Raw genomic sequence first — 19,232 nt, 5'->3', positions numbered from 1 at the left:
TTTCAACCACAACACTCACTACCAGCAAGAGTGTTCATGCAGCTAATAGGAATGATGGCCTCTTACATTTTTTCTCGTCCCTAATGCAAGATTACAAATCTGCTTATTACAAGAGTGTCTAGCATGTCAGTGGAACCAGGCCCAAGGTCAGCAAACAGATCTGGTGTCGGTGGACGACCGCACCCATCGCTCTCTGCAGTGGTGGACCACAAAAAACCTTTCCAAAGGGCGGTCGTTCCTCGAGCCAGTCCCACAGATAGTGCTAACAACAGATGCATCGCTCACCGGCTAGGGAGCACATCTCCAAAACCATACCGTTCAAAGTTTATGGACCTCTCAACAAAAACAATTTCACATCAACTACCTGGAATTGTTAGCAATCTCTCTAGCGTTGGAGTCTTTCCAACCAAAACTGCTAGGCAAAGCTGTCCTAATCTGTACAGACAACATGACAGCAATGTATAACATACAAAACCAGGGGGGGGCACACTCTCTCCAGTTATCCTGTCTAGCACAGAGCATCTGGAGATGGACCATTCCACGGAAAATATACCTGCTGGCAGAATACCTACCAGGAGTACACATTCAAATAGCAGATCTGCTCAGCCCTCAAACACAACAGATCCACCAATGGAAACTTCATCCTCCAGTTCTTCTTCCATTCTTTCACATGTGTGGACACCCAGACATAGATCTGTTTGCCACACACCAGAACGCAAAATGCCTAAGCTTCGCATCCAGGTATCCACACCCATTGTCCAAGGGCAATTCGCTATGGATGAATTGGTCAGGCAAATTTGCTTACGCTTTTCTGCCTCTCACACTCATTCCATTACTATTGAGGAAACTCGAACAATATTCCTTCACAATCAACCTAGTTGCTCCAACATGGGCAAGGCAACCATGGTTCACAACTCTGTTACAACTATTAGTAGTGCCACATCAAAAGCTGCACCTCTCACCAAAGCTTCTCACTCAGAACCATGGAGAGATAAGACACCCAGAACCCAATCAGATCAACCTTGCGATCTGGCTCCTGAAATCCTAGAGTTCGGATACCTTAATCTTCCGCCAGACTGTATGAACGTTATCAAAGAAGCTAGACGCCCGACCACAAGGGCATGCTATGCAGCAAAATGGAAGAGGTTCATCATTTATTGCTCACACAAAATCAACCCACTGGATGCTTCCATTCATAACATCATCTGTTACCTTTTGCATCTACAACAATGTAACCTAGCGTATACTTCTATAAGGTTACATCTAGCTGCCATAGCGGCCTACCTACAAAACAGACAACATTTGCCTTTGTTTAGGGTTCCAGCGATCAAAGCTTTTATGGATAAACTTAAAGAAGAATTCCACCAAGAGCTCCACCCTCTCCAGTGTGGAATCTCAATATAGTCCTTACCAGACTAATGGGTCCTCCATTTAAACCTCTACACAAATGTGAACTACAGTTGGAACTTGAAAAGTAGCATATTTAGTCTCCATCACATCTTTCAGGAGAGTGAGTGAACTCCAGGCACTAACCATACAAGAACCATTTTTACAAATCCCTCATAACAAAGTGGTTCTTATATCAAACCCAACATTATTACCCAAAGTGGTATCTGCCTTTCATCTAAACCAGTCGGTTGAACAACCAGTATTCTTCCCTCAACCAGACTCGGTGGCAGAAAGAGCTCTACACACCATAGATGTTAAAAGAGCATTACTTTACTACATTGAAAGAACAAAATCCTTTAGGAGAACCAAACAACTTTTTGTAGCTTTCTCCCCACCTCATAAGGGCAATCTTATATCCAAAACAGGAATTGCAAGGTGTATTGTAAAATGCATACAGATATGCTACCGTAAAGCCAAACGCATGTTACCATTCCCCCTAGAGCTCATTCTACACGTAAACTAGGGGTCTCTATGGCATTCTTGGGGAACATTCCCCTAGATGACACATGTAAGGCAGCAACTTGGGCCACACCACACACCTTCACAAAACACTAGGGTGTAGATGTGCAAGCAAAACAACATGCTAGTGTGGGCCAGGCTGTATTTAAAACACTATTTCAAACTACTGCAACAGATACAGATAGCCACCGCTAAGGAGAATACTGCTGTATAGTCTATGCATAGTGTACAATCTGCAGCTCATATGCCTCGAACGGAAAATGCTACTTACCAGTATACATCTGTTCTTGGCATGTAGAGCTGCAGAGTTTTACACGCCCACCTTCCTCCCTGGATACCTCTATCTGTTCCAGTCTTATCTTACTTAGATACATCACACATGGACATCTTTCTATTTCTCACTACTCCATCTAACCCTAGTGGCAAAAACATTCTAACAATGGAGCCGAAGCCCATGCGCACTGTCGACCAAAGGAGGAGTCACCAACCTCTTAACCAAAAGACTTCTTCGAAGACAAAAATAACATGCAAACATCCGAGCCCAACACCAGATGGCGATCTATGCATAGTGTACAACTCTGCAGCTCTACATGCCAAGAACAGATGCATACTGGTAAGTAGCATTTTCCTTCTGTTGGGTGCACTCTGTCTACTTGAGTGAGGAATGTCGAGTGATTAAGCTGACGTCAGCATGCAGGTGTGGCACCTTACTGCAGCTCAGTGTCATGACTGGAGGTGGTGTAGAGTTGCAATATGTACATTTAGTGCGCATGAGTTATTGCAAGAATTTCTAGATCTAGTCTGTAGCCTGGAAAGATTGACCAGGTGAGAAAAGTGTGGGTGTAGTATATACCCGAAAAATAGTCACCAAAGATAACAAAGTTATTAATCTCTGCATACTGGCAGCCTTCAGTACCTGACTTGATAAACCTTAGCTATCTATCTACAGATGCATGTTATCAACCATGGACTTGTTGAACCTGGTTCAAATGATTGAGAGACATGCCCACAAAGCCAGACATGCCTTAGTAACAAAGCTCAATGGGGCAACTCTTGGATCTATCAAATATCACACGACTTAGACTGGTCATGCCATACTTCATTTCACCGTTCTACCCGTTCCAGCAAGCAAAACTCCAGCAGTAGCTACTAAAACAGACCCCAGATCATGGTAGCATCTTGATATTGCCACTCTCCGCGTCATACTCTGCTTTAAGATATCCACCTTCAGTAGTTGCATCTCTGGCTATCTTAAGCTCTATACAACATCCTCTCAACAAATACCATTGCCACCTTGCACTGATGTGTGAAAGCAAGCTTGGCTATTGCAGATGTAAGATTTCTTGGATCCAATAAATGATTTCTGGAAAGAGTCTGGGAAAACAGGCCATTCTAAGAATACACCGTGGTTATAATACCGCCCAAGAATTTTCAAAGCTAAAAAAACAAAATTGGCTACACTATTGCCTGTGGATCTATGAGTTTACTTCCCCAACCAAAACATTTGCATAAAATGATCGCAAAAATCTTGCACCCTGAGTGCTTATTCTCCAAAACCAGCCACACACTATAGCTAGGATTCCTTTGCGAGCCACTTCATCTCTTGAGACAAAAAACTAGAAGAACCCCATGAGGTTAATAACAAACACTACTGACCGCTCACCTGCATTTCTCCACAACAGGCAAGTGCCACAGTACAAAATAGTAACCTACAACCCTCTAGACTCCACGGAAGACTTCAACAAACTGACAATGGATTGTGCTAGATCGAGTCTCCAGCAGAACTCTGCGACGCATCCATATTCAAGAACACTTTCATCAATAGCTTAGAAGCCGTTTCGGCCAGGGCAGTCATAAACTAATCCCTAGAGTCTGGCACATTCCCAGAAACCGACAATTGCGTAATTAAGCTCATCCTATTAGAAAAAAAAGGCCCGCAATCTGTCATGATTAGCAAACTATCTCCAAATGGCCCTACTGAAACTGATTGAAAGGGCTGCCTACCAGCTACTATAATCTCCCTTCATTGAACAGAGCAATCTAAACCTAAACTGATTCTGCTCATGCAGAAGCACAGAATCTGTACTAATCACAACTTGGTGTGAGATCAATATTTTAGTTATTTATTTATTTATTTATTCATTTATTTATTTATTTAAGGAATTTGTAGAGCGCAGCTGTCACCTTACAGGTATCCTGGCGCTAAGGCTTCACAGCTTGCACAGTTGACTCAAATAGAGTAGTGGTACAACAACAACCTTGACATATTTCTGCTTCCTTTGATTTGGGCCAACATCTAGCTCTGTCCCGGAGGCTGAAATTGGTTGGATTTAAGGTCCTACCTATAACTAGATTTAATTATTGGCGTCTAGCAGACCTATCATTGTATACATCCCTCCATTTTATTCTGCCCATTTTCCATCAGTCTCCAGAGCACCTCAGTCTCCCCTCCGTTTCAGTGTATATCTCGAACCTCTGCCTGTCTTGAGCTCTTACTTCAAACTCCGATTCTATAACTGTGCAGGTAAGACACTTCTTTTGCAATGAGCCAATGTTTGCCAGTCATAGACCATTGAATGCAAAGAAAGCTGCCTTACAAATGTGACAAGCCACTATCAGTCTAGAACATTCCCATCTGGAATAAGTCAATTCAATGTGTCTAAGAGCATCCAACCAAGTAATGAACAAGCTGTAGAGAATCCAAAGTGCATCTGCAAGACCACTCCTTAACCTCAGTATCCGGTCATTAATCTCTCCTGCCTTACAATTTATATGCTGGCCCTCCTTAGGTCGACATATCACATTCACAAGCAATGTACACATCTCATCGTGCAATTCCTGACTAAGGACTACGCTTTCTCCATAGAACACTTTTGACCTGCTCTTATCAACACCTGCCTTCCAGCAAATCTTGTGTGGTGGAAACTCCTTTCCGACAGCGAAAATATGGAACTGCCTAACGGCTAGATTAAGAGCAAGAAGCAACCACCTTGAATTTCAGAGTCCATTAAAAACCAGGCTCTTACCACGAGTATGTTGTACTCAATCCCTTTAATGGTAGGTATTCGCATAAAGCATCTTCTCTCAAACTCGCTCTAAACACTTCATGCTTGGATGCAGCAGCGCAGACAGTCCATGTTTAGAGCACATCGCCATACCTCACACACCTCATCCGATGCCAACCACATACATCGTTATACAGCCAGGACCATGTCCAAATCTGTACTCCAAAAAGGCAACCTAGCTGCAAATGCAAATTCTATTTCAGTCAGAGCAATATCCCCCTTGAGCTCCAAGCCGTAGATGACCACAGACATTGCTGTCATCCCGTCTGATCAGTTTTGAGTTGTGCTCATCAGGTAATGCTGATTTGCACGAGATGCTATAATCGATTTGGAATCTGTGGAAGTCAGTGCCATAGAGCTGGAAATATCGACATATCATATTGCTTTGATTCATCATATCCAATTGTCCGGCAAATCTTGATGTCAACTTGAAAGTAGTTTGTGAATATAATTCTTAAGATAATACCTTTTTATTGCCAATTATGCAGATCCAGTGGTAGACTGGTCTGATATTCATAGTGTTGGTTCTCCGGTGGGTCTCTATTCTATGTGTACGATACACTTCTATTGACCAATGCATCTTCTTACACGTTGAATGCCGCACAGACTGCCTACTTTTCTGTAATGTTCGTCTATTTAGTTGTATGTATACAGTCTGCTTGTCATTTTCAATCTTGGGTTTACCTCACGTATTTTGGGACTTGCATTTTGGGCTACACATTTTGTCATCGAAATGAGAACCCAGGGCTGCAGTGAGAGAGGCTGCTGAGCTTTAAAAGGCATGCAGTGAGCCTGTCTTCTGGAATCCCCATTACATAGTATGTATATATACCGTTCTACGCATGTATTGTAAACCAAGCAAACAACCATATCTTTATCTGATGTAATTTCTCTAAAACGTGAAAAATTAACCACCCTTATTGTTTATTTGATTACATACAATGTCTGGCATATGAAACTATAGTTGTACATGCTTAACACGGGTGTGTGTGCTGCATTGCAGGGAAGTCTTGGCAAGTGAGGCCATTCTGAACATACCCACCAGAGCGGACTGGAGGGAATGCAAGTCTACAAAGGACGAAGAGGAAACCTTGGCTAAAGCTTTCAGAGAGAGCTTTGAACCTTTTGATTTCTCCTTGGCGGAGTAAGCGGATGCAGACACTTTGGAAAAGATGTCCCGGCTCTTAAGAGGAAATAATATTCACCTCCTGCCACAGCAATTAAACACTCTTCTATGTCCTTCGAAGTATGTTTTTTTGGGCTGCATTCGGCTGGTTACTTATCTGTTTAACCACAGGGAAGATTAATTAACGTTTGCATAACTCATTCAAATAAACCTGTTCTGTCACTGACGCATGAGAACTGGATACAGAAAAACAAAGAAGAGCGCAACTGTATTTATTGGGGATCTTTCAAAAAACTATTTTAATTTTTACTGGAGAAAATTTAGGAAATCATGAGACACATGAGCTTACTATAGTACAATGCAGAAATGTTGCCTACCGAGTTAGTTAAAACAGAGAACTAATGTTGGGGAACTTATGCAGATGTTTTCAAAAACCAGCATCTTTTTAAAGTGATATGTTTATTACTGAATCCCATTGTCCCTTTTGTTGTTGTTGTGGTTCTTGTATTTGTAAATAAAATAAAAAACTTGGTTTGATTCAGTGATATTTTGTTGAGGCCATAATGCTCCTGTGGCTCTTCATCCCAGCCAATGTGGTTAACCTGTTTTTTCGTGTTGATATTTATTTCTTATACTTGGATAGAAATGTGACCCTTGTGCAATCATCAAAATGCAGAGGAGAGACTGACACACGAATCTTCTACAAGTACTCTGCACCTGCCGGCAGCTCTGTTCCTATAGATTGGGAACCCTACGCAGCAACTGTCTACTAACTATGAGATAGTCCCAATTTTGCATTGTTTGCCAGTCTTAAATATATTGTTCCCCGTGCTCTTCTTTTGTATTCCAGATGTGGATTGTCTTTACGAAGACGCAATTTGTGTTATAGTGGGCAGTTATGACTTTAAAGCGTGAATTTTTGGCAACTTGTAGAGAAGCCGCAACCTCTACCTGCAAAGTGATTACTGGGCCCTGAATGTTTGTTGCTACACATAGTAACCTGGAGCTGTTCATTTTTAAAACCTCTAGGGGCTTTGCTGTTTCACATATATTTAATATCCATGGATGTTTACTTTTAACTTGTCAGTCGTTTTATAATACCCACGGATATATTTTCCCACAACCAACCTAAATTTGATTACAAAATAAACAATCTTATTGGAAAATAAAAGTATTTGAATACATGAGGTAGAATGGAACACTGAAGATATGCACAAAGTTAAAATTAACTTTCTTTACAGCATCCATGCAGTGAAATAGACACAGCTGGTTGAACAGACCAGGCAGGAGCATGATCTGGCTATATGCCAGGCATTGCGGCATAGGCTAGTGCACATGACCAAAGGCCATGTGCTGCTGGTTCAGGGCCCAAGCTAGATCCACACTCTGCACCTAACTAGCTTAATTTGCAGGGTCACATCTGACTGTATCCCAGGATCTGTGCCTAGAGGTTGTTGCTCACCGTTGAAAGCTATGCGCAGCCGATTTTCTTTTATTTGGGGCTGGGGCTCCGACCAAATACTGCTACCGATAAGCAAAGGCAGTGTAGAAGTGGTTGGGAGAGAGGAGGGCTGGACACATGGCTGGATGTAGGCCATGCCCACTGCACAGAACCCACTGCAGACAACCAAACGGCATAGCAGGCGCAGTTTGATGGCCTAACCATAGGCCGTGAATTAACTATAAAAAAAGTAAAGATAAGTTATTTTTTTCCTTATAAAAATCTCCATAGTTAAAGTGACCGTTTTATTACGAAAAATGCAACATTTAAACAATCTTGATTGATCTCTTCATTGACAAGGGTTAGGTTGTGTGTGGCCAAACAAACATGTACAGTCTGGTCTGTGGGCTTATAGGTTTGGGGGCAAGTTGGAACACTGCACTGGCAAACTTAATTGGATATTGCCTGTTATTGCCAGCGAAGACCGGTTTGGTTTGGCAATGCTTTTTGGCCAAGTTTTTAGCCAATAATAGGGATTTTGCATATATTGAACAGCACCAGCAAAGTAAAAAAAAAAAAATTAACACAATGATGCATCCGCAATCATGTGTCGGGTGCATATGCATGAGGCTGCAGTGGCTGCAGCGTCATCGGGTATTTGTAATGATGCAACAGTAATTTCCCCATTTGTAAGTTTAAAGCTCCCTTGAGCAGCGGGCTGACGAGCCTGGGATCCCGCACCTACGCGCCTGAGTGGTACTATACCTGGCAGATATTGGCAGCCATCGGCAACCCCAGTACACGGCCTATCCCTGCTGATGAGGGGTAATACCCCGAAACACGTGTCCAGGGATGGCGAAGACAGCGAAGATAGCAGAAGATCGAAAGATGATGCATCGCGAACACTTTACTACATTGACCAGAGTCCTTAGGGGCCACACCGCCGGTGTGTGAGTAGTGTGCGTCCCCACCCCCATTTGTAACTTTAAAGCTCCCTTGAGCAGCGGGCTGATGAGCCTGGGATCCCGCACCTACGCGCCTGAGTGGTACTATACCTGGCAGATATTGGCAGCCATCGGCAACCCCAGTACATGGCCTATCTCTGCTGATGAGGGGTAATACCCCGAAACACGTGTCCAGGGATGGCGAAGACAGCGAAGATTGCAGAAGATCGAAAGATGATGCATCGCGAACACTTTACTACATTGACCAGAGTCCTTAGGGGCGACACCGCCGGTGTGTGAGTAGTGTGCGACCCCACCCCCATTTGTAACTTTAAAGCTCCCTTGAGCAGCGGGCTGACGAGCCTGGGATCCCGCACCTACGCGCCTGAGTGGTACTATACCTGGCAGATATTGGCAGCCATCGGCAACCCCAGTACACGGCCTATCCCTGCTGATGAGGGCTAATACCCCGAAACACGTGTCCAGGAATGGCGAAGATAGCAGAAGATCGAAAGATGATGCATCGCGAACACTTTACTACATTGACCAGAGTCCTTAGGGGCGACACCGCCAGTGTGTGAGTAGTGTGCGACCCCACCCCCATTTGTAACTTTAAAGCTCCCTTGAGCAGCGGGCTGACGATCCTGGGATCCCGCACCTACGCGCCTGAGTGGTACTATACCTGGCAGATATTGGCAGCCATCGGCAACCCCAGTACACGGCCTGTCCCTGCTGATGAGGGGTAATACCCCGAAACACGTGTCCAGGGATGGCGAAGACAGCGAAGATAGCAGAAGATCGAAAGATGATGCATCGCGAACACTTTACTACATTGACCAGAGTCCTTAGGGGCGACACCGCCGGTGTGTGAGTAGTGTGCGACCCCACCCCCATTAGTAATTTTCTCTTGTTCTTTTAATTTACCGTTCCCAGATGGCACAATGGTATATTCATATATATGTGTGTGTGTGTATATATATATATATATATATATGTATATATATATATATATGTATGTATATGTTGATGATCCAGTGGAAGGCTTGTAGAAGCCGAAACGCATAGGCCGTCCTATTAGCACGTAATTTTGCACATGGTGTGTAAAGAATAAAAAAGAACTTTTAAAAACTTACCTGCTGCTGTGCCGTGACTTCTGCCAGAGGGGAACCAGAGGGCTAGAAGATTCGAAGCAATATATATATATATATATATATATATATATATATATATATATATAAATATATTACCTACTGGCGGTCGCCAGTAGGTAGTTATAGTTAGGATTGATTTCCATAGGGAAATCGCAACATTCTATTGGGAATAACTTTGGCGCCGGTTGAGCAATCTGCCTGAATTTTTCAGCAACTTTGCCTCGCGGCTCTCCGCTCCTTCCCTGAAAGTTTGGGGGGGGATTCGTCAAGCAGGGGCCGAGATAAAAGGGGGGTCCCAAAACGTGTTTTCCCCATGTTAATTTCCATAGGGCGGTCTGTTTCACTTTTAGCTCGAACGGCTGAATGGATTTTCACCAAACTTGGCAAAATTGTAGGGACTGGTAGCCCGATGTGCCTTTGCTATGTCTCAAGATATGTGCTCCAGAGGATTTTGAGTAATTTAGGTTAAAAAAAATGTATATATCTATGGCAGTGCCCAGGTACGCGCACCGGGGAGCGCTCCGGGCGCGCCACGCGACTTGCGCACGGAAAGCTGATTGGCTCTCGGGTGTCTGTAAACATTCCAAACAGTCCGGAGCGGCCGCCATCTTGTGTCTCGGTTGGATCGAGACACAAGAGGTGGCAAAAAACAAAGGGGGAAATGACCAAAAGGGGGCAGGGTAGACCCCCCCCCCGACCCTCTAGGTTTGATGTGGAGGCCATAAAAGGCTCCGCGGGGCAAAAAAAAAATTTTTTTTTCCGATTTTCACGGGGGGAGCGATCGGTACGCGCACCGGGGAGCGTAGCATGGGGAAAACCCCGTTCATTCACTGCGTCACCTCTACGACCCTTTCTTGCGTCAATATACCCCTTTTGCATACATTACATCTGACGTAGGTATAATGTGGCGCAGGGGTTTACAAAGTGACGCATCTACCTAGATGCGTCACTTTGTAAATATGACTGAATAAGGTGCATTTTTAACAGCACTGGTGCGTCACAAAAAGTGACGCACCGGTGGCGTAAAAGTGACGCATGGCCTCATAAATGAGGCCTTCAGTCTTCTACTCATGCGTCATATTAAATATATGACGTATTATGTCGCAAGTACTTTTAGATATGTCAGTATTTCAGACGTATCTGTAAGCGCAAAAGTGATGCATTGCTGGAGTCTGTCACAAAAATAATGCAACTCCAGGAATGCATCCTTTCACATGGGGCCAGGCCCCATGTGAAAGGGCCTGCATCAGTCTTGCGCCTGCTGTGAAACAGGCGCAAGATTTGGACGCAACAGCGTCATAAAAGTGACGTAGTGATATCTCATAGATTTTACTGCGTCACCTCTACGACCCTTTCTTGCGTCAATATGTCCCTTTTGCATACATTGCACCTGAGGTAGGTATAATGTGGCGCAGGGGTTTACAAAGTGATGCATCTACCTAGATGTGTCACTTTGTAAATATGACTGAATAAGGTGCATTTTTAACAGCACTGGTGCGTCACAAAAAGTGACGCACCGGTGGCGTAAAAGTGACGCATGGCCTCATAAATGAGGCCTTCAGTTTTCTACTAATGCGTCATATTAAATATATGACGTATTATGTCGCAAGTATTTTTAGATATGTCAGTATTTCAGACGTATCTGTAAGCGCAAAAGTGATGCATTGCTGGAGTGTGTCACAAAAATGATGCAACTCCAGCAATGCATCCTTTCACATGGGGCCAGGCCCCATGTGAAAGGGCCTGCACCAGTCTTACGCCTGCTGTGAAACAGGCGCAAGATTTGGACGCAACAGCGTTATAAAAGTGACGTAGTGATATCTCATAGATTTTACTGCGTCACCTCTACGACCCTTTCTTGCGTCAATATGTCCCTTTTGCATACATTACACCTGACGTAGGTAGAATGTGGCGCAGGGGTTTACAAAGTGATGCATGTTCCTAGATGTGTCACTTTGTAAATATGACTGAATAAGGTGCATTTTTAACAGCACTGTTGCGTCACAAAAAGGTGCGCACCGGTGGCGTAAAAGTGACGCATGGCCTCATAAATGAGGCCTTCATTCTTCTACTCATGCGTCATATTAAATATATGACGTATTATGTCGCAAGTACTTACAGATACGTCAGTATTTCAGACGTATCTGTAAGCGCCAAAGTGATGCATTGCTGGAGTGTGTCAGAAAAATGATGCAACTCCAGCAATGCATCTTTTCTTACCCTTCCACACCCCCGTTCCTTTTCTACATTTTGTTTGAATAACCACATTCCCCATGTTCACTCTCCTTCTCCTTACTTTTGTTCCCTACACTCACTTTCTTTCAGTCCCCCTACTTCACTTCTTTTCTCCTCTCATACTTTTCTGTTCTTTCTTACTCATTTTCCTTTCCTTTATCAATGCACTCCACTTCACTTACTCTTTTCCATTTTTTTAAGAATATAGCTCTTTGATGAGAATTGGAGGTAGTTCTGAAAAGAACTTTTTTTTTTCTTCTTTTTTCTTTTTTTAGAACAAAAACAAAAACAGGGAATGGAAACTGCTCAACAGGGGCAAAAAAAATAATAAATAAATTAGTGCTGGGAACGGCAGCGATGGTTCTCCAATGCTCGAACCATGAGCAGAACACTTTGCTCCCCACAGGAAAGTAGCTGATCAGTCTTTGCATTTAAGGACGCCTTTGTTAAATGCAGGCTGAATGTTCGGAACCAGCTCTTGTGATCTCCCCCTCACCGATGGTGTTCGTCCTCCGGTTGATGTCGAGGCCCCATCACTGGGAACCTCTTGTGCCAGAGCCCTGACACTTTCCCGGGCAAAATTCTGGGGGTGCCTTCTCTCCACATGGCGAATCATTGTGGAGTTCCCAAAAGAATATTTTTTAGTGGGGTCACCCCGTCACAGGACTGTGTGACAAATCCTGCACTCCACTTTTGGAGCATTTACCTTCTTCTGGTGAACAGGTATGGTAAAAAATTTCCAGATGAAATGTTCTTTGTATTTTGGTTGAGGAGGCTCTTCATCGATGAATTCATTGGAGTCATCTTCACTGCTGGATGGTCTGGCAGCCATGATAATCCAAGATATCCAACAAAGAACCGAGAGCAAAACAGGCAGTTCTTTCAGTCACAAAAGTGAAAGAAGAAGTGAAGGAAATGGGTGGGGATTTTTTTCTTTATAAAAAAATATGTTAGCAACCAATGAAAAGTGTTATTTTCAGGTCACATGACCCGACGCGCTTACGCTACGCGCCCGTAGTCGCGCTCCAGGGCGCGCGGCGTAAGGGTGTCGAGACGTTGCGCGATCGTATGCGCACGCGTGCTTCCGGGTGCGCTTACGCTGTGCGTCATATGACGCATCACGCGTCTACGCGATACGTCACGATGTTGTTTTCGTTCGCTAGAATAGCGCTAACGGGACGCTGCCCGGTACGCGCCCCCAAGGCGCGCCGCAATCGTATGCGCACGCGTGCTTCCGGGTGCGCTTACACTGTGCGTCATATGACGCATCACGCGTCTACGCCATACGTCACGATGTTGTTTTCGTTCGCGAGAATAGCGCTAACCGGACGCTCCCCGGTACGCGCCCCAAGTTAAAAATTAAAAAAAATTAAAAAATTTGACATAATTATACAATATAAAATTCGTTTTCAAATTTATTAATTTTTATACCTATAAAGATTTGCTATTAAAAAACCATTGAAATTCACTGAAAAAAACCATAGGTTTCACACCAGTTATAGTTAGCTGGAAGTTTTACTCGCATAAAACCATTGAAATTCCCACGTTATAGTTAGTTGGACTCACTATAACTTGCGCGTGCAATGCACTGCTGATGACGTCACATATTACATCACTCATGACATGGTCAGTGACATCACTCATGACATCACTGATGACACCATCCTTGTGACAGAGTGAGAGACCTCCTTTCACTGTAATGTAACCCTTGAAACACATATTCAAAAATAGAAACAAAAATTTTCAAAAAAATGGAGATACCCATACCACTTACAACAACCAATTCAATAATTCCACCATCTATATACACATCCACTCATTCACCAACATTTCTATATAGTCACTCATTCATATACTCACTCATCATATGTAGTGATACACCTATACATCCTGTTACACACTGACAGGCATCCAAAAGTTACTCACACACATACTCACACATGCAAATAAACTATTGAACATCCATTTATTTGCATATACAGCTATACACACACTACCACTTTACTTCTAAGGAAACTTACACATACTCTCTTAAACAATCACTTATAGAAACACATACTAATTTAAACAGGAACTCTTACAATCCCTCACTCTCACATATACTCACTTATATACATCAATATTCACATATACTAGATTAAAACATATGTAGTTACTGATAAAGACACTAGTGAGACAGTCATTCACTCACTAACACACACATATACACACTCATCCACCCATACAGTCCTGCACATATGCTGTCTTCAAAACACATACAAAGAGAGAGTAAGTCATTCATGCATCTATGTGCTAAGTAATACCCCACCAAACCATACAAACACTCATACTGATACTAAGAAAAACATCTAATAACCCATATACATACACATGTAGCTACTCACCAACCCATGCAGCCACTTATACACAAAGTGAAACACTAATACATATATTTAAATATTTAAACATTACTCACTAATATTTATTTTTCAGAAAGGCACACATTCACTGGATGGTGTCATCAGTGATGTCATGAGTGATGTCACTGACCATGTCATGAGTGATGTAATATGTGACGTCATCAGCAGTGCATTGCACGCGCAAGTTATAGTGAGTCCAACTAACTATAACGTGGGAATTTCAATGGTTTTATGCGAGTAAAACTTCCAGCTAACTATAACTGGTGTAAAACCTATGGTTTTTTTCAGTGAATATATATATATATATATATATATATATATATATATATATATATATATATATATATATATATAATCACGAGTATCCACTCCGTCCACTTCCACCAAAACCCTCGGCGGCGATGACGCGTTTCGGGCTCAGGCGCCCTTGATCACATGTGATCAAGGGCGCCTGAGCCCGAAACGCGTCATCTGTCGAATGCTGTTGCTGAAAAGGTTATAATAAAACATCTTGCCTAAAAGAAGTGGTTCGCTTCTCCTTCTTCGCCGCCGAGGGTTTTGGTGGAAGTGGACGGAGTGGATACTCGTGATTTGAAATTTACGGAAGTTTGGCTTTCTTCCGTTTTGCGAACCCTCTCACCCGGAAGCGGCTGCCGCCATTAAGTCAAGGAAATATATATATATATATATATATATATATATATATATATATATTAATTACCTACTGGCGGTCGCCAGTAGGTATATATAGTTAGGATTTTTTCTCTATGGGTTTTTTGAAAATTCTATGTCTAATAACTTTGGCGTTTGTGGACGGAATTGGCTGAAATTTTCAGGAAAATGGCACATTTTGTTTCTGAGCAGCCCTTGAAAATTTGGGGGGGGTTCGTCAAGGGGGGGCCGAGAAAAAAGGGGGGTCCCAAAACGTGTTTTTAACATTGAGTTTTCCATAGGGCGGTTGGCCTCACTTTTAGCCCGAACGGCTGAATGGATTTGCACGAAACTTGGCAAAATTGTAGGGACTGGTAGCCCGATGTGCCTTTTGTAGGTCTCAATATATGTGCTCCAGTGGATTTTGAGAAATTAACGTTTAAAAAAAGATATATATCTGTAACAGCGGACCTGGCAGCGTCCCAGGACGCGTACTTTACGCGCAACGGAGCTTTGTGAAGCGAAGCTGATTGGTTCTCCGGCGTCTGTCAACATTCCAAAAAGTCCGTAGCAGCCGCCATCTTGTCTCTCGGTAGGATCGAGAGACAAGAGGAGGTCAAAACAAAGGGGGAAATAACTATAAGGGGGCATAGTAGATCCTCGCTGACCCCCTAGGTTTGATGTGGAGGTTTTAAAAGGGCCCCGCGGGGCAAAAAAAAAACAAAATAATAATAATCGAACGGCTGAATGGATTTGCACGAAACTTGGCAAAATATTAGGGACTGGTAGCCCGATGTGCCTTTGCTAGGTCTCAATATATGTGCTCCAGTGGATTTTGAGAAATTAACGTTCAAAAAAAGATATATATCTGTAACAGCGCTCCGCTTCGCGTACTTTTCGCGTTACGGAGCTTTGCGAAGCTGATTGGTTCTCCGGCGTCTGTAAACATTCCAAACAGTCCGTAGCGGCCGCCATCTTGTCCCTCGGTAGGATTGAGAGACAAGAGGAGGCCAAAGCGAAGGGGGAAATGACCATAAGGGGGCATAGTAGATCCTTCCTGACCTCTTAGGTTTGATGTACCATTTTGCCAAGTTTGGTGTAATTCCGTTCAGCCATTCAGGCTGTAGACGTATGTAAATGTCCTATGGAAAATTGCATGGGGAAAACACATTTGAAAGTGTTGAAATTTAGAACCAATTAAAATGTTACTTTGGTTTTGTATTTGTGTGTGATGAAAGTTAATTGGTTATGTATATATGTCAAATGAGAGGAAACCACAGCCATTTTGTGATACTACTGTCTGAGGTACATTTGTGAGGAATTTTTGGTGGTGAATTTCTGGTGTTTGATTTACACAGTACTAACACTTCTGCTACTTTTAAAAAGGTGAGTTGTTAATTTGTAAGGGGAACTATGTTGTACACTTGAAGATAATTTGAAAAATGTTTTCTGTTATTTATTTGCAGTCCTTCTGTTATACTAAATACTTGATAAAGTTAGTTTTATATTATGTATTACTAAAAACGATAAATGAAAGTGATTATTTTTTTCTGCAATTTACAGCAAGCAATTTCAAAATAAAATGGCTCACAATGAAGAGACCGTGGCAATTTCTTTTGAATTGTCCAACACATTGATTGAAATTGAGAGCACCAATAATGAAATATTGTCACAAGGAGGACATGACTTGTATGATTCCATTAGATTGATTGAAATGGACAGCACCAAGAATGAAATATTGTCACAAGGAGATGACTTGAATGATTCCACTACATTGATTGAAATTGAGAGCACCAATAATGAAATATTGTCACAAGGAGGAGATGGCTTGTATGATTCCATTAGATTGATTGAAATGGACAGCACCAATAATGAAATATTGTCACAAGGAGGAGATGACTTGAATGATTCCACTACATTGATTGAAATTGAGAGCACCAATAATGAAATATTGTCACGAGGAGATGACTTGAATGATTCCACTACATTGATTGAAATTGACAGCACCAATAATGAAATATTGTCACAAGGAGGAGATGACTTGAATGATTTTTTTGATCAATCTCTTGATGGCGAATTTATCGAGTGTTTGGAGACCATAGAGTTACAAGAATCATCATTGGAGACTTTTAATGAGGACATTGCTGATGAGGACATGTTACTAGTTCTTTCAAATTTAGAAAATTCTGAAGAATAAATTTATATTTAGAAATCAAAAATTGTTTGAGACATTATTCATTTTTATTTTTAATTTATGAGGTTGTAGCGAAGTGATTGTAGTATAAAATGAGACTTATAGTATAGAGTGCAACATTTTTATGTTACATGGTAAGTTTACTCATATTTACTTCCCTTCTGCCACTATATTATCTCCAATGTGTATTTGACATGTCTTCTTCATCTCCGGCCTCCTTTCTCTCACTGTGTGTCTCCGATGCATCTTATCGCTGCTATTTTGTGTAATTACAGAAGAGAGTAAAATAAAATAGTTCGGAACGTGAAAAGGGGGCAAAGTAGAGTACTCCTCACCCCCTAGGCCTTTTTAGGCGGTCCCAAAAGGATCAGTTTCTGCTTTCCTGAGAGATTATGGTATGAGTTCCATATACCACAATAACTTGCATTACAACATGCAAGATATCTATCTCCTATTACCAACTTTTGGAGATATTCGCGCTAAGCGCGAATATCTCCAAAAAGTAACACCTGCCCTGAGCAGTTCTTAGCCATGTTATCCAATGGGAGGTGGATAACATGGCTAAGAGCATTAGCTCGGTAATGCATGAATATCGCTGAGTTTTTAGCGATATTCATGCATTGCGGCCGTTTATTATCGCATTTGCGATAAACCTTGATAATAGTAAGGTTTATCTTCGATAATTTCTGACGATGCTTAGTGGTAAAAAATTGGTTGGTAAGCATCGTTAGCGATAAATATCGCTTAACTTTGGTAATATGCCCCAACGTCTGTTAACGTTCGATTCGAAGGAAATGAGGAAGTGTTGAAAAACATTGTCTGCGCCATCTTGCCTTTTTTGAAATGCCACACTTTTGTCGTGCACGGCAGCCATTTTAGATGTCTTGACCAGACCCACTCTCTGCACGCTGTCGATTCGTAGCATGGCTCCTCACCCACGCAAGCATCTTCCCTAGGCACTGGTCACCACCGCTCTCTGTCTTATGCATGGGCAATAAACCTCCCCCCATCTGCGCTGCTCTTCCCTGAGAATCACACTCTGTGCCCGCCCGACACCTCCCTTTCGCCCTATTCACTACCGCACCCTCTGACACTCCTCTTTCTCTGTGTCCGATTGTCCAGGCTATCAGCTAGCCCTGCAGATGTAGTTTATGGCCCCAGCTGTAAAGAATCACCCCTCTTCAAAGGAGTTATAGTAGATCAAGGCCCACACCCGATGAGATCCGTCACACCACACGTGTTCCTACTATCTGAAAACCATCCTGTATTGTGATTGGGGAGGGGACCGAGCCTGAAGCGGAAGATTCCAGGAATGACTCTTTGTACATCAAAGTTTTTACAATTATGTGTCACATTAAAAATATATAGCACTCCAACAAAGTAGTAGGAATATAAAACTTTAATAACATATAAATATATACAAGAAAACAAAAACAGTAAAAACATTTAAACAACGAAGAGACCGTGGCAATTTCTTTTGAATTATCCAATAGATTTATTGAAATTGACAGCACCAATAATGAAATATTCTTGTCAGTAGCGGTCTGTTGTGCGAATAGTTCCAAGGCAGCAGAACGCGCTGAAATCTAGATGGCACGAAAGTGATGTCTAGTAAGTTGCCGCCCAGCAAAAAACGGCGTGGGGCGCCGCGGGGGTGAGTGAGTCCAGTAGGCACCACAGCTATTCTTACCGGCATTGCAGAATTACTGCTGGGGACAATGCCTGTGCTGTAGCAGGGTCACAGCAGAAACAAAAAGGATTCTGTTGAAGATGTTGTTGGTTTTCAATTTGAAAACAGTTCTGGTGTCAACTGCTATGGTAATGTAGTGGTTAATGTTTTGTTTTCTCTAGAAAATGTAAAAGAGGGGGAGGCAGTCCAAAGTTCCGTTAAAAGGGCAAAGGAAAGGATCGGTGGTTTGAACTATCAGTCAAAAAGGGGAGGGGGTGCAATAATTTTTCCTACCGGGTCACACTGTGCTTTCACCGGAAGTGAGGTCTGCAGGATTCTAGTAATTCAAAGTGAGGCTGGCGCCAGCATGGGAGCGCCGACGTCCCGCGGATACAGTTTCGTCACTTCACGGGCGATCATGGCAGTCATTCCCCATCGGGGGTCGGAGA

General features: G+C 42.6%; 1 protein-coding gene across 2 annotated transcripts in view; it reads left to right on the top strand.

The window, feature by feature from the left end:
* CWF19L1 (CWF19 like cell cycle control factor 1) overlaps positions 1 to 6,636 on the top strand; it is a 162,828-nt gene extending 156,192 nt beyond the window's left edge. For both annotated transcript variants that reach the window (XM_078673992.1, XM_078673993.1), the window contains one exon: positions 5,977 to 6,636. In XM_078673992.1, the coding sequence (XP_078530118.1) occupies positions 5,977 to 6,121 (145 nt within the window). In that variant the 3' untranslated portion in view covers positions 6,122 to 6,636. The remainder of the gene's footprint in view (positions 1 to 5,976) is intronic.
* The last annotated feature ends 12,596 nt before the right edge of the window (positions 6,637 to 19,232 follow it).

The sequence above is a fragment of the Lissotriton helveticus genome, chromosome 1_1 (genome assembly GCF_964261635.1).
Source record: "Lissotriton helveticus chromosome 1_1, aLisHel1.1, whole genome shotgun sequence".
Taxonomy (NCBI): Eukaryota; Metazoa; Chordata; class Amphibia; order Caudata; family Salamandridae; genus Lissotriton; species Lissotriton helveticus.
Note: the sequence above shows the minus strand (reverse complement) of the source record. Positions and strands in the feature narration are given on the sequence as shown.